This window comes from Oryza glaberrima, chromosome 1 (genome assembly GCF_000147395.1).
Source record: "Oryza glaberrima chromosome 1, OglaRS2, whole genome shotgun sequence".
NCBI classification, from domain to species: domain Eukaryota; kingdom Viridiplantae; phylum Streptophyta; class Magnoliopsida; order Poales; family Poaceae; genus Oryza; species Oryza glaberrima.
Window position 1 is genome coordinate 34,604,565 of NC_068326.1, and position 24,781 is coordinate 34,629,345.

The following is a 24,781-nucleotide window of genomic DNA, read 5'->3' on the forward strand; positions in this document are numbered from 1 at the left end:
AGAGGACGCGCGTCCGCGGATGTGAGGCGGCAACGCGATGGCCAAGGTGACGGCGCGAGGCGACGGGAGCGGCGTCATGCGGCGGTGGCGACAAGACGCGAGAGAAAGAGAGAGACGCAGCTCGGAGGCTAAGCTCCTTCCTCACGAAGCAACGAGAACGGATAAGGGAGATGATCGGATAAGAGAATGACTCGGCCTAGGGTTAGGGATGACGACGAGTGAGGTGGCGGCCGTTATCCGTCGGGCGACGGGATAGATGGAGTGGACGGCGACGGGACGGGGGTGACGCGAGGCGACGTGGCTCCGTGTCTCCCGGAGAGAAACCGGAGCGAGGTCGGGCTTGGCACGAGGCGGCTTTGGCGCGGCGCGGGCGTCGGTTTGGTGCGGGGGAGGGTGCGGCGCGGATGTTGGCACGACGCGCAGCGCACGGGAGAGTGGCTCGGTGCAACACACGGCTCGGCACGACTCGCCGTCCGGGTGAAACATTCCATCGAACACCTTGTGTGCGTGCACGTGGCTGGCTCAAGGTAGGAGAAGATCAGTACTGGGCTGAGTTGGGCCGGCCTGTTCGGGGAGGAGAGGAGAGGAAGGGGTGGAGGGGAGTTGGGCCGGGGAAAAAAGAAGGGAATGAGGCCCAAAACGAACAGTGACATTTCACAATTTCTCTAGGATTTATAGAATTGAATTTTGAGAAGGATTTGAAGGAATTTGAATTTGAATTTGACCTAGGGTTTCACAGAATTTTGAAGACAATTCTAAAAGAGGATTTTGAGATCTAATGGCACAAAAACAATAAGATCCAAATTAAACTCCAAATTTTAAATGACAAACTTTTTAAATAAAAGCAAATAAAATACGGGTGCTACACAATCTCTAAACTTATGCATATATGTTACCTAGATTTCTAAACTCTCGAAATGTATTTTTGGTTTCTAAATTTATCTTGGTACTACAGATCCAAAATGAAAAGATGTTTTTAAATTTTATTTTTCCTATGACTGATATGTGGGTCTCCCTGATATGTAGATACCAGTGTGGCATGTTACATAAGTGTATAGAGCCGGTTGGAGGACGTTTCGATCTGTATAACACCCAAGATAAATTCAGAGACCTAAAAATATATTTTGGAAGTTCACGAACTTAGATGTCACACTTGCATAAGAGAGTGTCCGTACGTGTATTTCACTCTTAAAATTACAAACAATGACGAATGAACTAGCAAACTATTGGTGTCACCAAACCAAATTTCAAAGCCTCCTTTTTATATTCGCCATGAGGGCACGAGGCCAAACCAAACACTTTGCAGTTCTCGCGTGAACGAGTAAGAACTCAGAACGAGTGATATGGAATCCAGCGAACAATGCGCCCTCCTGCCTGAGGCTGAGCCGTCCACCGGCTCCAAATCCGGTGGCCGCGGCGGGTGGCCGGCCGCGTTCTTCCTCCTCGATAAGACGGTAACACTATCTAGCTGATCAAACACTGAGGCTTTTGGTTCTATTTTTCACTTTCTGGTTTCTGCAAATATTGCGGTTTTCTTCGTGATGATCAATGCAGCGGCTGTGTTCGCCGAGCGCGTCGGGTTCAACGGCGTGCAGGGCAACCTGATCATGTACCTCACCGGCCAGCTGGGCATGTCCACGGCGGCGGCGGCCGCCGGCGTGAACGCGTGGGGAGGGACCGCGTTTATGCTGCCACTACTCGGCGCGCTCGCCGCCGACTCGTGGATCGGCCGGCACCGCGCCGTCGTGGCCTCCGGCGTTCTCTATCTCCTGGTTGGTGAATCTCCTCTAACCTCTTCTGAATTTTGAGCTCTAACATTTCATTTCAGTCACCATGGTGAACAAATTATTTGGGGTTGGACAGAGCCTTGGCATGCTGACGGTCTCATCCATGGTAGCACCACCACAAGCGACAATGGTGTGCCAGGATACAGCCGCCGTGTGCTCGTCGCCGGCGGCAGCACCGGCGGGCCGCGTGGCGTTCTGCTACGTCGCGCTGTACCTGCTTGCGCTCGGGCAGGGCTTCCACAGGCCGTGCGTGCAAGCCATGGGCGCCGACCAGTTCTCGGAGAGCAACCCAGGCGGGCTCGCGTCGCGGAGCTCCTTCTTCAACTGGATCAACTTCGCCGTTTCGTGTGGCTACGTTCTCTCAACCGCCGGGATCAGCTACGTGCAGGACAAGGTCAGCTGGGGCATCGGGTTCGGCGCGTGCTGGGCCATGATGCTCGTGTCGTTGTTCGTCTTCTTGCTCGGCACGGGAACCTACCGCCCGGAGCAACCGCGAACGTTCGCCGAGACGCGTCGTGGCGACGCCATGGACGACACGGCAAGGTGAGCTCGCTCGCGAATGATTTTGGAGAGGCTGCAAATGCCAACGCCATTGACATGTTCTACCGGCGCAGCTTGCCCACGCCGCCGAGAGGCCATGGCGATGACAAGGGGATTGTCGCTAGGCTGCTTCCCATAGGGATGACCACCGTGATGTACGCGGTGGTGTACTCTCAGGTGGCCACCCTTTTCACAAAGCAGGGCAGCACCATGGACCGGCGCATCGTCATCGGCACGGGCGGCGGCGGCGGCGTCCTACTCGTCCCGCCGGCGGCGCTGCAGAGCTTGGTCAGCTTCGCCGTCATGGTCACCATCCCGACCTACGACCGCGCCCTGGTGCCCCTCGCGAGGCGCGTCACCAAGCACCCCTCCGGGATCACGACGCTGCGGCGCGTCGGCACGGGCATGGTCACGGCGTGCCTCGCCATGGCCGTCGCGGCGCTGGTCGAGGCCGCGCGGCTCCGCGCCGCCAGGGACGCCGGCCTCCTGGACGAGCCGGGCGTCGCGGTGCCAATGAGCGTGTGGTGGCTGGCGCCGCAGTTCGTCCTGCTCGGCGTCGCCACCACGTTCACCATGGTCGGCCTCGAGGAGTTCTTCTACGACCAGGTGCCCGACGAACTCCGCAGCGTCGGCGTGGCGGCGTGCATGAGCGTCGTCGGCGTGGGGAGCTACGCGAGTGGCATGCTCGTGTCGGCGATCGACTGGGCGACGAGGAGTAGGGGAGAGAGCTGGTTCTCCGACAATCTCAACCGTGCTCACCTTGACTACTTCTACTGGCTTTTGGCCGGAATTAGTGCTTTAGATGTGCTGGTGTTCTTGTATTTTGCAAAGGGTTATGTCTACACTAAGAACAAAGTCTTATCAGTTGATATTGGGAGTGGATTCTAATCCCTCGAGGGGACATCCCCTCGTATATCTTTTTCTTTTAAATTTGATGCAAATAGTTGTGAAAAAATTCTAAAAAAATTGACAATGTAAAGTATAATGATACCTACTAGTCCACCAAAATTCATGTTCAAATTCGATCTACACATCGAGAAACAAAAAAGACAAATTTAGATATAAACAGTACGCTACTATTCATACGCTGAATTTGTCTTTTTTATATCTCGACGTGTGAGTTGAGTTTGGACTTAAGATTTTGTGAAGTTGTATATATATGTTGTATGAATGTTGTCAAATTTTTCCAGAATTTTTCATAACCGTTTAGATGATTTTTGAGCAAACGAGGGAACATCCCCTCGAGATATTAGAATAGTTTCCCGTTGATATTTAATTGTAGATGGATCTTTTCGTCTCAATGGCACATCCCGCGCGCGCTAATAAATGTCAAATGTTATAGAAATGATGGATGAATTTAGGTTGAAATATTGTCTGGAAATGATGTGAGGAATGATAATTTAGCTTGTTTGTATATATATGCTGAGTTGCATAATGTAATTTCATATTATAAGACTTTTTAGCATTACCCATATTCATATAAATGTTAATGAATCTAGACATGAGAGCGTGGAAAATGCTAGAAAATCTTAAAATATGAAACGGAGAGAGTAATAAATTATAGATATGTTACTATGCTTGCATATTAACCTTTAGTGTTTAGCGGGTTGATATGACATACTTGTATTAGTTTTTAGGATTACTAATAATTGCTATATGTTAATCTTTAGATACTTGATGAGTTCAAATGCTAAAGTTGATGTTATAAGAATAGCAATGAAAAAAATACAAGCAGTTATAATCTAATCATGAAATGCAACTTTAGTTTATGTTTAACAATATCTGGAATAATAATATACAGTTTTTATAGAAAGTGGTATTGTCGGATCATATTCAGAAGAACTTCCAATTTAATCATGGGACCGACTTATTTCAGGCGTGGCAGTTAATTCTGAATTTTAAATTAATCTGGGTTTTTTTTTCTCGTATTCTATTTTTCGCTTTGTCTTTTGGAATGGTAAGAGTAGAAGTACAAAAGTTTTAACACTACAGTAAATTTTCCCTTTGTTCATTCTGTTTTCAGCTTATAATTAAGCTGCAAGCCTGCAACCATACTGGTGAATTTTTCATCAAACAAAACCATAATGGTGCATTTCAAGCGTGTCCCGTTCAATGGAAAATTGGCCATCAAAGTTCATTTTTTAAAAAACCTCATCAAAGTTTAATTTAGAGAACCGTACAAGTAAGGAAATGCATCAACATCGTAGATTGTGATTTGTGGTGGCCCAGTTTTTACTTTTTAGTACGAAGCTGGTAACCCCGATGAACTTATATCTTTCTATAATCACTCTGTACTCTATATTATCTTGATTTTCTGATCCCGACATCTAGCCATTAATGGCGAGGACACAATTGCACACACGACTCGCTGCAAAGCAATTGGTGCACGAAAATATCTTGCTAATTCCACACGTCAGCTAGGACAAGTGAGCATCGCTTTTTGTCAAAAAAAAAATATAGATATATATAGGTATCCAAGCATTTGTCCACATCAAAGCATTAGAGAGGGAGTGCCACAGTGTCACCGTGCTAGCCATGGAGTCCGGTCTCCTTGCACATTCCGACGAGCCATGCGACGCCGGCTCCAAGCCCGACGCCGACGCCGACGGCCGCCGCGGCGGGTGGCGCGCCGCGCGCTTCCTCATCGGTAAATCTCGCCGACCTCTCGCCGTGCTCGCTCGCGAATCGTTCTTACAACTGACAAGACCACGCTCGCCATGGCTTTGCTGCTGCTGCTGCGTGTGCGTGCAGCCGTCGGGTTCCTGGAGCGCGTCGGGTTCAACGGCGTGCAGAGCAACCTGGTGATGTACCTGGCCGGGCCGATGGGCATGTCGACGGCGGCGGCCGCCGCCGGCGCGAACGCGTGGGCCGGGACGGTGCTGGTGCTGACGCTCGTCGGCGCGCTCGCCGCCGACTCGCGCCTCGGGCAGTACCGGGCCATCGTGGCCGCCGGCGTGCTCCACCTGCTGGTTAGTTAGTTCTCCTTGCTTTCCTTGCCCCTGTAGCTGTAACTGTAATTAAGCCCGAGGTTCACTGGATGTTCTCGGGAGCTAGCACCGTCCGTGTTAGTGAATTTGTTAGCTACCAATACTTGCGATTACTATTTTTTTTATACACCCGTTTTGTTAGCGTAGTAGTGTTATTTGACCATACCAGTCTGGTTGGCTTCGCAGCAGCGTTGTTTATGACGTCTGTCACGAGAATAGCTAAAATGTTTAGATCTTAATAATAATAATTTTTTTTTAAAAATAAAAAGGTCCTCACGCGAGATCTAGGCTGAGTCACGCAGGTGGTATACATTCGTACCCAAGTCGAGAGCTTTTACAGTGCTTGAAAGTGAGAGTAGGTACCTTTCTCTTACTGAATTATCTACCGTTAATTTGAAAGGGTATTTTCGGAACAGAAAATAACATAAGCGCAGCAAATTATTAATATACTAATTATTCTTAACCAACAAACTACTCTAACTTTTCCCATTTCATTGTTAGTTGACGCTCATCACTGGCCTTATATATTCCCTCCATGGCGATCAATCGCTTTTCATCACTAATTTTCATTTATAGTGCCATATAACGGTACTAAATCTTTACCAAAAAAACAGTACAAAATCTGAAAACAATCTTTTCTTCCATCTTATATATACCTTCTTTTTTTTTTTTTTACAGAAGGTAGATGGTAGTTGATTTTTTTTTACAGAACGGATCAATGCAAAGTTGATTACTTAATTAATTCTAGTATATGATTATTTGATTCTCTTCTTTGGTTAGTTACGTTAACGGGTTTCTACTTACAAAGTCCCACCAAGATATTAAAGCACAAATTTGACGGATTCCTATTGACTATTGTCAAGCAAAGTTACTGGGCTTTTCTCTCTAGTTTGTTTTGAAACTGACCCTCCACCTAATTTAAAAGTTAATACTTGGCCCACGATTTTTAGTACCTTCTCTTAGCTACCTTTTGTTGCAGATCGTTAGATCACGGAGGATCAACGGATATAGTGACTCCCAAGCATAGAAAAAAAGTTTCATATTCGAAATCAAATAATCATAAATTTAACTAAATTTATTAATAAAACAATAATATTTATGATGTAAAATGTAAGTAGTTTGAATTGGAAGTCGATCCTGTGCCTTGTCCAGCCTCACGGCTTCAGAACTGATGATCTTCAGATGCAGCAGAATTAATAAAGATTGTCCCGGTTGTCAAGATGGACACATGGTATCCGATGGCTGTAAATCGAAGATCCAAGTCTGAGTGTCTGACACTAGCCTTGCCAAGTCCAAAGTCCGACAATATTTTTATTGTTATCGTACTAGTTGTTTTTAATATAACTCTGAGTAAAAAGAGAAAAGTATAGGGGGTGTTTGGATCTAAGGATATAAAATTTTGGCATGTCACACCAGGTATTATATATGATGTTGCATAGGGTGTTCGGGCCCTAATAAAAAAACTAATTACAGAATCTGTCAATAAACTACGAGACGAATTTATTTAGCCTAATTAATCCGTCATTAGCAAATGTTACTGTAGTATGTAGCACCACATTGTCAAATCATGGAGTAATTAGGCTTAAAATATTCGTCTCGTAAATTAGTTGCAATCTGTGCAATTAGTTATTTTTTAGCCTATATTTAATACTTTATGTAGGTGTTCAAACGTTCGATGTGACAAGGCGAAACATTTTGAGATGGGATCTAAACATGGCTATTGTTTCAATTGTGTTGCATTGCAATATGGGACATTTTGGAATTAGGGCCAAAATGAGTTTGAGCCCTTCAATTTTTTAACATCATATAAATATTGTGAAAGTTGGTTCAGTGACATATAATATTTTCTCAAATATATAAAAAATTCACCAAATTAGCACATGCTCGAAGAGACAAGAATAACTGTAAATTAATCTCTTACTTTAAATTTCTATTGGAAGCATTCACCACCAAGCAGGGTTTATAAACCGTGCGGTAACATTCTCAGTTTTTTAATGGTATACCTCGTGGTAACTATTAAACCTTGAGGTAATGGTAACCCCACCCCCGAACAGTTTGGTGAACCTTGCCACCAACACGATGTTTTTAATTTATTAGCAACAGGAAGAAATACTAGAAAAGTACTATAGGCTAGAAACTTGGGATAGTGATGTGACTAAAAAAAGTTGAATTCGCCAAAAGGGGAAAAACTGGATGTAGGAGTATCATGCAGGATATTTTGGTGATATTTGCAAAACTAAATTTGTATACAGCTTTCATAAAAAAGATAAAGTGGTTGCCATTTAGATATATCTTCTTATCGTTTGACACTCTACACTGATTACCAATTTTTTTTCAAAGACAACGATTGCCATTTAGATATGTCTCCTTTATGATTTTCATTTAGATATGTTTTCGTAGTTCTCTGTCACAACTAAGAAAACCATTTTTACAAGCAGCTAAGTCAGTATCCTATCTTACTATAAAGTTATTCCCCACTAACTCTTTGAACTTAACGTGCAAAGATGCCACATCATCATCCACTAACAAGATGCCACATCATCATCCACTAATTAACAAGATGCCACATCATCATCCACTAACAATCATCTTTCATTCATCCCCGCAAAAAAAAAACAATCATCACATTTAAACATCATGCAAACATGCTATATTTTTATAGTTTTTAGAATTTAAGAGCTTTTCAAAAACAAACATGTTAAATTATCATCCAACAAAATTCACATAATATTTAAATGTATATCTTTATTATGTTTTATGATACCCTATATACTTATATAGTTTAAGTATATAGTTCATTCATTTAGTGCTTAAATATTAATCTATGGTCCAAATTATCTTTCTCTTTTTTTTCCTCTAATTAAGTCATATCACATCAATTGTTTTTAGCCTTTAGATGATTAATCTACGGTCCAAACTATCTCCCTACTTTTCTTCCTACATAAAGTCATACCACCTTACTTTTTACGTTTAAATCACCATTCTACATACTATATAAATTTAAATTATCATAAACCACATTAATTTAATTAATCTGATGTTATCTAGCTATCTTACACGTTATTTTTTTATTGTTATCATACTAAATTTCCGCAGCAATGTGCGGGGTTTTACCTAGTTATCACAATTGTTTAGCCAACCGCATGCGACCAAATGCTTGTGTAAATGTTGCATTAAAGCAACCACATTTGAAAATGTATTTCAACATTTTTTTAAAAAAAGATTTTCTTATACTATGAATCTATATACAAGGTCGCTGTACCAAAAGTACCGTGACCTACTTCATCCGTCCTAAAGTTATAGCAATTTAGGATGAGATAAAACTTAGTACTATAAATTTGGACAGATTGTCCGATCTAATCTTAGGTTGAGTCCCATCTGATCTTAGATTGTTATATTTTGGGACAGAGGAAATAAGTTTTACTCTAATCAACCCGTAAAAACCAGGGTTTTAAATCTCCTGCTATAGCTGCGCTATCTCCCACTATAGTTGTTTGAGAAGAGTTCTAGCTATTTGTTCTCATGTACAATTTAGCCGCTATAGCTTCATTTAGCCCACTATAGTTGTTTGATAAGCTAACCGCTAAATGTTTTAGCCCGCTATTTAAAATATCGATGAAAACAAACTTAGAATTGAATGTGTATGTGTGTGTGTGTGTGTGTATAAAGAACCCAGCGAGCTGGTTTTATATTATAGAAGAAGTGAGAGAAACTGTACAGAACAGAAGGCAGTGGAGGCGTTCCTGGAGGAACTCTTCCTGCCTGCACTCCCTAAAAAACAAAAGCCTAATCTCTTAACATAATACACTTCACTCTCTTGGCACCTGCCATTTCCCATAAACGAATCCGAATAGAAATGATATATATCAAGTGTCGAATGTGATATATATCATATTACAACGAATCCGAATAGAAATGATTTGAGGGAGCAAACACATTCTCTTTCTTCCATGTTGCTTTACATTTAACCTTTGATCCTTAAGAAAAATTACAGAGCTTGGGGATGCTGACGATCTCATCAGTGACGCGAGCAACGCACCCACACCCGGTTAGCTGCCATGACGCAGCCACCGCCTGCTCCCCGCCGGCGGAGGCGGCGGCGGCGCCGCCATCAACCGCCCGCCTCGCCTTCTTCCACGCCGCGCTCTACCTCCTTGCGCTGGCGCAGGGCTTCCACAACCCGTGCTCGGAGGCCTTCGGCGCCGACCAGTTCGCGCCGCCGAGCGACCCCGGCGCGCGCGCGTCGCGGAGCTCCTACTTCAACTGGTACCACTTCTTCAATTCCTGCGGCTACGCCATCTCCAACAGCGCGCTCAGCTACGTCGAGGACAGCGTGAGCTGGACACTCGGGTTCGCCGCGTGCTTGGCCATGACGGCGGTGTACCTCCCCGTCTTCTTGCTCGGCACGGGGACGTACCGCGCCGAGCAACCCGTCCACGGCGGCGGCGCCACCCTCGCGCGGCTCGCCGAGTCGTCCTCCTTGGCTGCGCGTGCGTGGACGGCGAGAGCGTTTGGGCGCAAGGACGCCATTTGCACAGAACGGTGAGCAAAATTGTGTCCTCGATTCGACGATCTTGGTAAGGTCTGACATTGATCGTGCAGGCTTCTGGCGAAAGAAGAGGTAGAACATGGCAAGGGATTATTCGTCAAGCTGCTTCCGATCTGGCTGACCAGCATAGTGTTCGCCGCCGTCGTGTCGCAGCAGAGCACGCTGTTCACAAAGCAGGGCAGCACGATGGACAGGCGCGTCGGGGGCATCGTCGTGCCGGCCGCGGCGCTGAATTGCGTCGTCAGCTTCACGATGATCACGCTAGTGCCGGTGTACGACCGCGCCGTCGTGCCACTCGCGAGGCGCTTCACGGGCCACCCCGCGGGCGTCACCACGCTCCAGCGCGTCGGCGCCGGCATGGCCACATCCTGCCTCGCCATGGTCGTGGCGGCGCTCGTCGAGGCCAGGCGGCTCCGCGCCGCGAGCGACGCCAGCCTGGTCGACCGGCCGGGCGCGACGGTGCCGATGGGCGTCTGGTGGCTGGTGCCGCAGTACCTCCTCGTCGGCCTCGCGAAGGTGTTCGGAGACATCGGGCTCGACGAGTTCTTCTACGACCAGGCGCCCGACGGCCTGCGCAGCGTCGGGCTCGCCATGTCCCTGAGCGTGCTCGGCGTCGGGAACTACGTCAGCGGCGTGCTCGTGTCGGTGATCGACACGGCGACGAGGAGCGGAGGAGAGAGCTGGTTCTCCGACGACCTCAACCGTGCTCACCTCGACTACTTCTACTGGATCCTTGCCGCATTCGCCGCTTTGGAGGTCGTCGTGTTTGTCTACATTGCAAAGCGATATATCTACAAGAACAAAGGAGAGCCCTGATTCTTGCGAGTTATATAAATAAACTGAAAAGTTTGCTGCATAAGCGGAAAAAACTTAAAATTTGGCCCTCTAAGTCTCGACTAATGCTCATTTCGGTCCTTAATGTTTTAATTCGTCCATTTTAGTCTTTTCACGTTCTTATTTTAGTTTAAAGTTGCCCTTGGGCCGATTTAACAGGCAACATGGTTAAACTTCTCTCTCGATAAATAACCCGCATACCAAAAAAGAAATGCTGTACAATTAAGTTGTGAAACCCTCTATATGCCTAACTTTTTATAGGACGTACATCCAATAATTATATGATGTTGTTTCTTTGAGATTTAAGTACAATGTGTCGACGAGTGATACTCGCGGATCGGAAGAATAGGGTATTGGGGTACATTAGAATAAGGATTTACGTAGTACGACATCAAAGTAGACAAAAGACAAGGATTATACTGGTTCAGACCCCTTATCAGGTAATAGTCCTAGCCCAATTTATATGGGATTGATGATGATGAGAACAGATTACAAAGAGAGTAAACGAATTGACGATACCGATAAGATCATAGTCGAGGGATTTGATGAGATCTCCCGGCGAGTTGGCTCCGTACACTCCGTCTTCGTAAACTTTGGTGGGTGTGTTGGCGATGAGATGCGATACCCTTACCTTCTCCCTACGGGCCCCTTTTATACCGTGGGATACCTTGACCCCAAGTAAGACTTGAAAATTATGTAAACCGACACGATATACTAGAGATCATACCCTTTCCGAGTAGGACTTCGGCAATTCCTTAACTCGTGAAGATATTTTCCATAATTTGAGGCAAATTCCTAACAACGTATACGGAAACCAACCGTACACGTGAAGGTATATCTCATCGGTATTTTCCATAAGTCATAGGATAGAGGGTATGACTTATCCATAACCCTGACACAATGAATTTTCTTATAGGTCATACATAATTTATATACATAAAAAACAATTATATATTCTATAGCCATTAAAGCTCATCCCTTGCGTGTTACTCCCTCCGTCCCAAAAAAATGCAAACCCTAGGTTTCCGTGTTCAATTTTGACTGTCCGTCTTATATGTAATTTTTTTATAATTCGTATTTTCATTGTTGTTAGATGATAAAACATGATTAATATTTTATGCGTGACTTGTCTTTTTAATTTTTTTTCATAATTTTTTCAAATAAGACGGACGGTCAAACGTTGGACACGGAAACCAGGGTTTGTTTTTTTTTTAGGGGGAGGGAGTACGTGCTAAAATAATAGGAAGTACATGTACAATGATATTTATTTTTTCCCTCGTTTCTAGTGTATTGCAAATTAATGGTGAAGTGGATATTTTCTTATACCAAGATTAGCATAAATAGATCCGAAGATGATTTTAAGTTAAAACGAATACTTAAAGGACAAATACGGACAAAATGAATCCTAAGAACTAAATTAAGCTTTAGGTAAACTTAAGAGACTAAATCGAGTATTCGTTCAAAGGAAACCTGACTCGATCTTTATGCCATCACCCTATATGGATATATTCTCTTATCATTCTGAATGGGTATTAACACTATTACTGCTAATCTAGATATGTAGCTCGTCAACCATCACGGCACAAAAATATCTTCATATTTGCTCACATCAGCTATATTAAAGTATCGAGTTCTTCCCCCGGTCCCCCCCCCCCCCCCCCCCCCCCAAAAAAAAAAAAAAAAGTCAAGTATAGAAGCATCTGTCTGCATCAGAGCGGGGTACCGCACTGTGCCAGCCATGGAGTCCGGTGGGCTAATCGCGCCATCCGAGACATGTTCGTCCGACGGTCGCGGCGGCTGGCGCGCCGCGCGCTTCCTCATCGGTAACGTCGTCGCTGACCTCTCGCCGTACTCGCGCGCGTCCCTGCGCCGCGCGCAGGTCGATCGATTCTTTGCCTCGCCTGAGCGTTTCTCGGATTCATGGATGCCGCAGCCGTCGGGTTCCTGGAGCGCATCGGGTTCAACGGCGTGCAGGGCAACCTGGTGATGTACCTGACCGGGCCGATGGCCATGTCGACGGCGGCGGCGGCCGCCGGCGCCAACGCCTGGGGCGGGACCGTGCTGGTGCTGACGCTCGTCGGCGCGCTCGCCGCCGACTCGCGCCTCGGGCGGTACCGCGCCATCGTGGCCGCCGGCGTGCTCCATCTCCTGGTCAGTTCGATCTTCCGCTTCTCTCGATCTATACCTGTCGAACAACTCTGTCATCGGATGATCGAGTTCATCGATGTTCCAACAAAGAGTCGCAATTTTACAGAGTTTGGGAATGCTGACGATCTCATCAGTGATGCAACCAAATCATACTCACCCGGCGAGCTGCCATGACGCAACCGCCGCCTGCTCGCCGTCGCCGCCGCCGCCGCCATCTCTCGCCCGCCTCGTCTTCTTCCACGCCGCGCTCTACCTGCTAGCGCTGGCGCAGGGCTTCCACAACCCGTGCTCCGAAGCCTTCGGCGCCGACCAGTTCGCGGCGAGCGACCCCGGCGCGCGCGTGTCCCGGAGCTCCTACTTCAACTGGTACCAGTTCTTCAATTCCTTCGGCTATGGCATCTCCAACACCGCGCTCAGCTACGTCGAGGACAGCGTCAGCTGGACCGTCGGGTTCGCCGTGTGCTTGGCCACGACGGCGGTGTACCTCCCCATCTTCTTGCTCGGCACGCGGGCGTACCGCGCCGAGCAACCCGTCGACGGCGCCCTGCTCCCGCGCCTCGCCAAGACGTCCTCCTCGGCGGCGCGTGCGTGGACGGCGAGGGTGTTTCGCCGGAAGGATACCTGTTGCACAGAACGGTGAGCTCGCCGCGCCAGCGAAAGCAAAACGTGCGTTCTTGATGAGTTGATCTGATAATCTTCCTAATGGCGAATGTTTTACACTAATCGTGCAGGCTTCTGGCGAGGGAAGAGGTAGGCGAGAAGGGGTTCCTTGCCAAGTTGCTTCCGATCTGGGTGACCAGCATAGTGTTCGCCATCGTCAGCGCGCAAGAGGTCACCCTGTTCATCAAGCAGGGCAGCACAATGGACCGGCGCATCGGCGCGCGCGGGGGCCTCGTCGTGCCGCCCGCTGCTCTGCAGTCCATTGTCAGCGTCATCTTCCTCACCTTCGTGCCGGTCTACGACCGCGCCCTCGTGCCGCTCGCGAGGCGCTTCACGGGGCACCCCGCGGGCATCACCACGCTCCAGCGCGTCGGCGTCGGTATGGCCATGTCCTGCCTCGCCATGGCCGTGGCGGCGCTCGTCGAGGCCAAACGGCTCCGCGCCGCGAGCGACGCCGGCCTGATCGACCGGCCGGACGCGACGGTGCCGATGGGCGTGTGGTGGCTGGTGCCGCAGTACGCCCTCGTCGGCCTATCGAAGGTGTTCGGCATCATCGGGCTCGACGAGTTCTTCTACGACCAGGTGCCCGACGACCTGCGCAGCGTCGGGCTCGCCATGTCCCTGAGCGTGCGCGGCGTCGGGAGCTACGCCAGCGGCGTGCTCGTGTCGGCGATCGACTGCGCGACGAGGAGCGGGGGAGAGAGCTGGTTCTCCGACAACCTCAACCGCGCGCACCTCGACTACTTCTACTGGATCCTCGCCGCGCTCGCCGCTTTGGAGGTCGCCGTGTTCGTCTACATCGCGAAGCGATACGTCTACAAGAACAAAGGCGAGCCATGATTCTTCCGAGTTCGGATTAGAGTGTGTAATAAGTCTGAAAAATGGTCCACATGCTCAAAGATGTGTACTCTTTCCGGTTTCATAATTCTTACATTTTACATAAGATTAAGGTTAAACTTTTATAACTTCAATTATCGATAACTTTAAATATTTAGTTTAAAGAAACTATAACAACGTATATAGAATTATCTTTCAAAGTACTATGAGAAAAGTAAACAATATTTATTTATTTATGTATATATTATAATAGAAAAATCAAGTTAAACATGTATTTTGAACACCGTGTCATTGTCTAAATGTTAAGAATTATGGAAGGAGAGGGAGTAGTATTTATAGTGAGAGAATGCAACATAAAGATTATGGTACCTCTCTCGCAGCAAGATGGAGTACAAGTACTTGGTGGCTGGGGCATGCTTGGATTGTATCCATCAGATCGAAAAAGGCTGAAATTCCTGTTGTTCGGTGTAAGGGCATGTAAAAAGTTAGAGTCAGATATTAGCTCTACGTTATTTAGAGACTGACATTCTACAACAATTAGAGACAATATGGTCTCTAATCATTAATGTATAAAAATATTTTTTCTTACTCTTCTTTCCTTTCTTTCACCACTATGCAACAAAATTTGCTCTAATAAATGCTAGGAGTCGACTATGAGCTGTTGTCATGCATAACAACCATACTCCTTTCTCTTTCTTCCATGTCATCAAATTTACTTGTATAGCAATAGAGAGAGACCACTAATAAAAACTGTTGTACATGCCCTAATACACCCAGAAGATTAAAAAGGCCTAGAGGCATGCGTGATCTCTCCTTATGAATATGTATAGGAAAGTAGGTTGTATTTTTGGTACACTTAACCTATAGGTGTATAAAGGTTTTACAAGAGGAAAAATAAATACAAATTCTCCAAGCAGGCTCTCTTAGGCTGTGTTCGGGAGGAGGGATTGGGTTGGGAACCCCTCCTCCCCGGCACGCAAAACAAAGGTCCTATTATTGCGTGATTAATTAAGTATTAGCTAATTTTTTTTAGAAATGGATCAATATGATTTTTTTAAACAACTTTCGTATAGATTTTTTTTGCAAAAGAAACAACGTCTAGCAGTTTAAAAACGTGCGCATGGAAAACGAGGCGGAGGAGTTGGGAACAGGCAGCAACGAACAGAGCCTTAGAGCAAGCCTAATAACATAGCCAGCTACTGGCTCTATACTAATACCATGTCACCTATAGCCATCAGGCCCATCACTAATATAATAGGCTGGCTGTTAGGTTGGCTGTTTGTTTAACTCTATTGAAGATTTAGATATTTAATATTAGCATGTGCACCTGATCTCCTCGCATCTGATTGGAAGAAAGCAATATTTTCTCGTGTGTTGTGCTTCAGCCGGGCGATAGATGGAGCGCCCGCTCCATCCTTTTTCTTCCCTTCTCACTCCTCCACGTCGGATTTTGCTGACGGGTAACGTGCTAGCGCCGGCTGATTAGGATCTATTAAACCTGCTCTTAGGAGTACTACTCTCTAGTCAAATTGCTTTGACGTTGGAAAAGTGGACATCATTTTTTTTTTGCTAGAGGGAGTAATTCTGTGACAAAAAAACAGTATCATTAGGTTTAGGTTTCAATTTATTTTTGATATAATCATGATTTTGTGGAAAAATCAATCGGCAAAGTTTGATTGTAAGTTACCATCTTCTTCGGTATTTACAACGGTGGGTAGAAATCCCATCGCCCGAACACGTGCACACAGTCGCACACGATTTTTGGTGCACTTTCTTTTTTAATAACATTAATTAATGACGGAAACAATTATGCTCGGGCGCTCTGTACCTAACAAAATATCGGGCGTCTTATCAGTCAACCATTCCACATTCCTCCGTGGCGGTGGTCGGGCCATGGTTTGTTGTGACCGGCGAGGGTTCATGCAGCTGCGGTGGCTTGCTAGCACATCGGCGTAGCTCGAGGCCATGAGATGGGAGGAAGACAGCAACCCGTGCACAAATTTTGATAATTTGACCCTTTACAGAAACTCAGCCTGTTCATCTACGGTTAAGACGGGTTTCCGCCATAACCCAGCCCAACCCGGAGCTGGCTGGTATTAGACGGTTTGGTCTAGCGGTTTGAACGGGTTAAACCGTTTGTCGTCTTCTTCGTATGAGAACGAACAGAGAGCAGGACGACAGCCATGGCAGCTGTCCTTTGCAAGCAGATAAAAATTCCTGCAGATGATGCGCAAGCACTTCTGTAGATGAACGAACAGGCTGACCTGGCTTCGTGCGGCGCTTTCCTCGTTGGTCGATGAGCACGGCCGGGTCGAGGAGGATGACGAGACTAAAGCGGCGGCGAGAGGGATGCGGAGCCGGCGAGGACGACGCGCGACGCTTTCCTCGTTGGTCGACGAACACGGCCGCGGCGAGGAGGATGACGAGACGAAAGCGGCGGCGAGAGGGATGCGGAGCCGGCGGGGACGACGGCGGTTTCAACGGGTTGTAGGTTAAAGCAGCCCAACCCGGGCAGAACCGGCCGTGCGGTTCGGTCTGGTTCGGTTTGATGGTTTGACCGGGTTGTGCCCAACCCGTGAACAGCCTGAACAGAAACTTATTAAAAAATAAACCGTGTCAAAAATTTATTTTAAAATTCAACCCAAGACCTAGTGCTAAAAACCAATAGAGCTAACCACTGCACTAGTAGCACATTTCAGGTAGGCATCACCAATAGAGCCTTTTAGGCTTTGAAAAGGTCAGCGCCAATGAGAGTGGCGCTGACCCATGATGATGTGGCTAATTTATGACACCTCGAACGGAGGTTAGCGCTAAAATTAGTGGCGCTGAGATGTTGGATCTCAGCGCCACTTCCGATGGCACTAAGGTCGCGGTTCATTTTTGAAATAAGTTTTTAACACGATTTATTCTTGTAATAAGTTTTTACAAAGGGTTAAATTGTCAAAATTTATAGCATCCCGTGTGTGGATCTGGAGATGGCGCGGTTTCCGTTTTGCCCAAGTGATGACGATGGCATAGCGAGCTCCCAATAGCAAACAACGACAGGGTGGTGAGGGCCTAGGGAAACGACGGCTGCTCGCCTCAGAGGAGCAGAAGGGCGTTGTACCTTCTCGGCGTTGATCTCCAGCGAAGAACGGAGGAGAGCACTGTGCCGACAACCCTTGGCAATCATGTGTTCGTCGGAGGGAAGAAGATACAGTCCAAACCGGATATATTTCATTTCATTTTTTTTTATATTTTAGCTAGTGTACTTATGATGTTTCTTTGTGTTTGGATCAAATGTTGATAGTATGCCATATTTTCATCTTTGATGCACACGGTTTTGTTTATGTTTCAATAATTCAAACCTAAAAAAAAAATTCAAAATTAATGTACCATATGTTGTAGTGGAATGTTTCAAGTGTGATTTGGTTATGTTTCATCATTTAAAATGTTGTGAAATATTTTCGTATAAAAAGGTGAAACAACACCAAATATTTTTTTTGGAAAACCGGGCGTTCAATTTGTAGTCGTATCCCACTAATGATGCTTGTTTTCATTTTCAGCGCCGCTAATCCCTGTATCGCTGGACACGACACGTGCCCTAGAGCGAGCTTGAGCTTTAGCTCGTGTGAGTTTGGGCGCACGAACTGCCTACCGGTGAGCGAATCATCCTTCCACGCTTAGCTGGATTATGTGACAGCCGGAAGAAGATACCTAAAGAATAGAGAAGAGGGTTCGATACTATCGTAACTTTTGAAGCCTGCTCTATCTAGAAAGAACACAATGACTGAGTTTTCAACCAACGACAATGGAACATGATCGATATTGCGAAGACGATGACAAAGGAAGCATCTCTTTAGCCTTTGACAAAGGTTGTGGTTCGGCAGCTAGCTACTTATGTAGCCACTATAGTCCTAGGTCAGCCCATCTGATTAGATAGAGTGCACTCAGTCCCTTCCCCTACTTCCTCTTTTTTTTTTTTTTCTGTTCAGTTGTAATTGGCAACTTTACTCGTCTTATTGCAAAGATATGTAAGTCCTTTACGTATTAAAAAATTGCTCGCGAGCTTTGCGCTGGGTGGGCTTGCATTTTTGGGTCTACCGTTTAATTGGGTCAATTTATGCCTAATAAAAAGTTTAAAGAACACTGTTTCTTCTTTGATTAAATTTTACATTAGACTATTTTTTTCACATAAGTTTCAAGTAGAGATTTTATACATTTATTCAGTTCATCCGTTTGAAGGAGGCATCTATCTTTATACGCCATCACTCTCTACTCTCTATTACTCCGAATTACTATTGAGTATATTGATCTAGACATCTAGCCACAATCAGGCAAGGCCATCAGCCCATTACGACACAGAAAAATATCTTGATATCTGCCCACGTCAGCTATAAAAAAGTATCGAGAGTTCTTCCAAAAAAAAGAAGAGGCGGCTAAAAGTATCCAAGCATCTGTCTGCAACTCTGCATCATAGCGGCCGGGGTGCCACTCTGCAGTCTCTCACTGTGCTGGACATGGAGTCCGGCGGGATACTCCCACCATCCGAGACATGCGCCGGCTCCGGTTCACCGGACGGCCGCGGCGGCTGGCGCGCCGCGCGCTTCCTCATCGGTAACGCCGTCGCTGACCTCTCGCCGTACTCGCGCGCGTCACCGCACGCACGCAGGTCGATCGATTCTTTGCCTCGCCTGAGCGTTTCTCGGATGGATGGATGCAGCCGTCGGGTTCCTGGAGCGCATCGGGTTCAACGGCGTGCAGGGCAACCTGGTGATGTACCTGAGCGGGCCGATGGGCATGTCGACGGCGGCGGCGGCCGCCGGCGCCAACGCCTGGGGCGGGACGGTGCTGGTGCTGACGCTCGTCGGCGCGCTCGCCGCCGACTCGCGGCTCGGGCGGTACCGGGCAATCGTGGCCGCCGGCGTGCTCCATCTGCTGGTCAGTTCTTTGCTTCCGATCCCCACCTGTAAGTTAGTTAATTACCAACATCTCGAGCATCTATCCATGTCGTGATCAAGTTCGCGTTCTCAATTTGATATTCCCCGGCCCGGCAACACTGTTTTTGTGAATGGATTGTTTGACTTTTCTTGGGTATGTTCTTGATAGCGAGGGATGGCACTAACTTTATCACAATTAGATGGTAGTCGTTTGTATTGAAGATAAAGATAAATTTAGGACATAAGAAACAAGACATTTTTATCGCATTATAAATTGAGTTTTAATTATTTTAAACCTAAAAATATTATATGATATTTTAAAAAATCGAATGAAATGTATTGTTTAGCGGTTTGAAAGACATGTTAATGACAATCAAGATAAAATATGCATTTTAATGTTGTTGATAGAAGCAGATGGATTAAATTAAATATTAGAAAGTTGATACGAATTATAATTTTTTTTAAGGAAACTTTATGAAAAAAATTTTTCTAAAAGAACTACTCTCTCCGTCCCTAAATATAAGAGATTTTGGTTGGATGTGATGCATCCCAGTATAATGAATCTGGATAATTGTTAGCAACCAAATCACCAAACAACAAGAATTTTACCACGAATAACTATTCAGTCAACAATGCTGTTTTGGAGGTGGAAGATGAGGAAATACATGGGGCTAGAAGGTTCTGGAAGCTAGGGAATGGGAGGTGGAGAAGGGAATAGGTACTCGACGAGGATCCAGCCCGGACCCAAGCCGCCTAGGCTGGTCGCCGTCCTGTCTTTTCTGTTCGTTTTTGAATGAGCAGCAGCTATTGCGTTATGTATTGCTCTTCCTGGGTTTGCTTGGGCCGGGATTTGCGTAGCGGACCAGCTGTGGTGCAGCCCAACAAGGTGTCTAACAATCCCCTCTCCTTGAATTCGGCTTGTCCCCATGCCGATGAATTAAAACCTCCCGGATCCCATGGTTGCTCCAAATATTTGGTGTTAGACAATAGAACATTATTGAAGAAGAATAGAGCAAGTAGCTTTAGCCTCGATAACTTCTTACTCCATGCGAAGTCCTCCTGTGTGATGCCTGACAATGGCACTGTTATGAATTGCTTGCCAACAATGATTTCCAACAATTTGATATGCTGCAAACAGTGACAACCTCGTTTGATCAACTGCATAGTCCACCCATGTTCATGATTATGTTCATTTATTGGCATGCCGATTTCATCAGTCAAGCATATGCATTGCCCAGTAGATCCTAATGTATTTACCACCTCTGCAGAAACTAACTCAAAAGTATATTTTTCATCATGAATTGAATTAGCATCTTCTTCCATTTCTTTCACCCTTTTGCAGCCTTTTTCATCAGCAATCACATATAGCAAATCTCTTTCAGCATTCAAACCAATGTAATTTGATTCCAAACATGACTCAGATTCTGATATCACCATACAAATTATTCTCATATTCCATTTCTCCACTCTAGTTTGGTAGTAGTTGAGCATCATCCCCCGGAGATCAACAGATGATAACCAAACAGATAATGATTTAGGATCACAAATAACTAGATTGCTTTCCTTGCTAGCAAGTGTTGTCAAACTAACCTGGAAAGTCAGATCCCAAAACTTCTGCATTTTCTGCTCAAAGCAAGTGCAAGTTTTAGTAGTCATCATTTTCTTTTGCTCATTCCAAGGAATTATACTTGTAGCAGAATCAGTAGTGCAACATTTCCCTTCTCTAGCTTCCAGCAAACAAACTAATGGCAGCCAAGGTGGCATGCCAAATAGTCTCAGCTTGTCAACATGTTTTCCTTTGAAGGAAATGTTCTCAGAACCAAATTGCTCAGTACTGCTCAGCTCCACAACCATCACTCTTGCAAGAAGTGACTGCTCTTTCTTAATTGACGCCGACAAGTGGTGGGCGTCACCTTTGACTGCTCTTTCTTAATTGACGCCGACAAGTCTTTTGCCTTCTTCCCAATTTCCGGTGTGCATGCTTCAACCACATCTATGAGAGACCGTATATCAGCTCTGGCTCTCCGATCAGCCTCCTCTCGCCTCAGCTCATACTCCTCTATCCGCTTCAACAGCAAGTCCAATTTGTCTTCTATTGCCATGGCACCCTACTTGATGAGAATTTTCTCAACTAGACCAAGAGCTAGATGGGGGAAACCAGGCTGGCTCTGATACCAAATTGTTAGCAACCAAATCACCAAACAACAAGAATTTTACCACGAACAACTATTCAGTCAACAATGTTGTTTTGGAGGTGGAAGATGGGGAAATACAGGGGGCTAGAAGGTTCTGGAAGCTAGGGAATGGGGGGTGGAGGAGGGAATAGGTACTCGACGAGGATCCAGCCCGGACCCAAGCCGCCGCCGCTGCCGATCGCCAAGCCGCCCAGGGTGGTCGCCGTCCTGTCTTTTCTGTTTGTCTTTGAATGAGCAGCAGCTATTGCTTTATGTATTGCTCTTCCTGGGTTTGCTTAGGCCGGGATTTGCGTAGCGGACCAGCTGTGGTGCAGCCCAACAAGGTGTCTAACAATAATTTTTGTATGTGTCACATCCAACCAAAATCCTTTATATTTAGAGACGGGGAGTACCTGTTTAAGAGTTTTAGTTTTAAAAAATAGTGTGATTTATACTTTATGCCACCTTTTATTATTGAATTTTACTATGGTCCATCAATTAGCTATTTTTGCCATTTTTCATTTTGTACCAACATAACATTCTTATCTAGCCATATCCAATCTCTCATTCATCAAATATGTGAGTATATGTAAATAGGGGAGATCATCAGTATGAGGATGCCGATGTGCTTGAGGCCGTTGATATGCTCGCGAAAAGTGTTCGGGTAGTCTAAAGTGAAAAATAATAAGAATATATGGTCCAACATGAAAAGATTCAAGGGAGGGTGATTCAAAGTAAAACTTCGGTAATAAAGATATTTCAAAGTACAAATCGCTCTTTCAAATATATATCTAGTAAAAAAATGAACTTTATCCTTTTAAAACACAAGCTTAACACAACAAAAGTAAATGATAAATTTGGTTCTATGTCATTCAAAGATCGAATTTTAGTTTTATACTAACTTTTAAAGTATTTTTTATTACACAGAAGAAGTATACCACACACTTTTAACGCACGTTTAAAAAACTAAAGATCAATGGTAAATCTTGATGTTATTGAATTCATATTGGAAGAACTCATTGGGAGGGCAACGTTTTAATTTCAATCTGCTAGCAAGGGGAAGAAGTGAAGAACTTGTGCTGTAAACTTGAGACAACATGAATGTAATTAAAAAAATCGATCGGGTTTAATCATAAAAAATGGTGGCAGATATATCATGCAGTATATTCGGGTGATATTTGCAAATCTAAATTTGCACAAAGCTTTCGTGAAATAGTCAAAAGTGGTTGCCTACGTCACCTGACTGCAATGATAACAGAGCTAGCGGCTGTATGATTTGGTTCCTTGTTCACTTTAATAAATCAATTCTAGATGGATATGTGATATAATCTAGTTTAATAAATTTGGATAAGTGCTTATTCAAATTCGCTGTACATCACATTCTAATCTACTATGTAGATGATTATTTATTTATTTTAAGATGGAGGGAGTACGTTTTATAACCATTTCTTTTATGAAAAAAAGTAGAGCTTGGGCATGCTGACGATCTCATCAGTGATGCAACCAACGCACCAACACCCGGTGAGCTGCCATGACGCCGCCGCCGCCTGCTCGCCGCCGCCACCGCCATCGCCATCTCTCGGCCGCCTCGTCTTCTTCCACGCCGCGCTCTACCTGCTTGCGCTGGCGCAGGGCTTCCACAACCCGTGCTCGGAAGCCTTCGGCGCCGACCAGTTCGCGCCGCCGAGCGACCCCGGCGCGCGCGCGTCCCGGAGCTCCTACTTCAACTGGTACAACTTCTCCAGTTCCTGCGGCTACGCCATCTCCAACACCGCCATGAGCTACGTCGAGGACAACGTCAGCTGGACCGTCGGGTTCGCCGCGTGCTTGGCCACCACGGCGGTGTACCTCCCCGTCTTCTTGCTCGGCACGGCGGCGTACCGCGCCGAGCAACCCGTCGACGGCGCGCCGCTCGCGCTGCTCGCCAAGAAGTCCTTGTCAGCCACGCGCGTGTGGACGGCGAGGGTGTTTCCCCGGAAGGACGCCATTTGCACGGAACGGTACAGATTGCGTTCTTGACTCGTGCATTGTCTAAACTCTTGCTAAATTCTAATGGCGTAGGTTTAAATTTAACGCTAATCTTGCAGGCTTCTGCTGGCGAAAGAAGAAGAGGTAGAACATGGCAAGGGTTTCGTCGTCAAGCTGCTTCCGATCTGGGTGACCAGCATAGTGTTCGCCGCCGTCATCTCGCAGCAGGTAACGCTGTTCACCAAGCAGGGCAGCACGATGGACCGCCGCGTCGCCGTGGGCGGGGGCGTCTTCGTCCTGCCGCCCGCCGCGCTGCAGGACGTCATCAGCGCCACCATGCTCACCGTGCTGCCGGCCTACGACCGCGCCCTCGTGCCGCTCGCGAGGCGCTTCACGGGCCACCCCGCGGGCATCACCACGCTCCAGCGCGTCGGCGCCGGCATGGCCACGTGCTGCCTCCACATGGTCGTGGCGGCGCTCGTCGAGGCCAAACGGCTCCGCGCCGCGAGCTACGCCGGGCTGCCGGCGGACGCCACCGTGCCGATGAGCGTGTGGTGGCTGGTGCCGCAGTACGCCCTCGTCGGGCTATCGAAGGTGTTCGGCGTCATCGGGCTCCAGGAGTTCTTCTACGACCAGGTGCCCGACGACCTCCGCAGCGTCGGGCTCGCCATGTCGCTGAGCGCGCAGGGCGTCGGGAGCTACGCCAGCAGCGCGCTCGTGTCGGCGATCGACTGGGCGACGACGAGGAGAGGAGGAGAGAGCTGGTTCTCCGACGACATCAACCGCGCGCACCTCGACTACTTCTACTGGCTCCTCGCCGCACTCGCCGCATTGGATGTCGCCGTTTTCGTGTACATTGCAAAGCGATATGTCTACAGGAACAAAGACGAGCAATGATTCTTCTGTTTATATATATATATATATATATATATATATATATATATATATATATATATATATATATATATATATATATCTGAAAAATGGTTCGCATGGGGAAGATCAGAAGATGTATGCTAGTGTAGTTTGAACATACATTGCATTTTCGCAGCATTTGCATGTATAATTATAGTCCTATTGAAAATGCATGTGGTTGTATAATTTGACATGCTAGGACAATCCAATGCTATTTTTTTTTTCTTGTTCGCATGTTTCGAAAATCTTGTGTTCCAAATGTGCATTAAAAGGAGCAAACCAACTTGCAATTTGCATTTCTTACTGCAATACTTCTACTTGATATATTTAGTAGTACTCTGCAATGGATGATCCAAAGTGGATTTTCTCTCTCTGCGTTGAATTTTCCAGAGAGAAATAATCTTTTTTTATTTTCCAACAACAATTAGTGAATAATATGTGGGTTCTGTGACAAAAGCAATAC

The 24,781-nt window shown here is 46.3% G+C and overlaps 2 protein-coding genes across 2 annotated transcripts; both read left to right on the top strand.

Moving 5' to 3' along the window:
• Nucleotides 1-1,367: 1,367 nt before the first annotated feature.
• Nucleotides 1,368-10,790, top strand: LOC127757716 (uncharacterized). The gene is made up of 7 exons (XM_052283317.1): nt 1,368-1,772; nt 1,864-2,289; nt 2,331-3,206; nt 4,788-4,974; nt 5,079-5,296; nt 9,309-9,856; nt 9,917-10,790. The coding sequence occupies exons 1-7, from the start codon at nt 1,542-1,544 to the stop codon at nt 10,677-10,679; spliced, it is 3,249 nt and encodes a 1,082-aa protein (XP_052139277.1). The 5' UTR covers nt 1,368-1,541; the 3' UTR covers nt 10,680-10,790.
• Nucleotides 10,791-12,353: 1,563 nt separating this feature from the next.
• On the top strand, nt 12,354-24,642 carry LOC127757805 (uncharacterized). Its single transcript, XM_052283423.1, has 8 exons — nt 12,354-12,520; nt 12,631-12,848; nt 12,952-13,481; nt 13,577-14,344; nt 18,727-18,938; nt 19,045-19,262; nt 22,903-23,435; nt 23,523-24,642. The coding sequence occupies exons 1-8, from the start codon at nt 12,436-12,438 to the stop codon at nt 24,298-24,300; spliced, it is 3,342 nt and encodes a 1,113-aa protein (XP_052139383.1). The 5' UTR covers nt 12,354-12,435; the 3' UTR covers nt 24,301-24,642.
• The last annotated feature ends 139 nt before the right edge of the window (nt 24,643-24,781 follow it).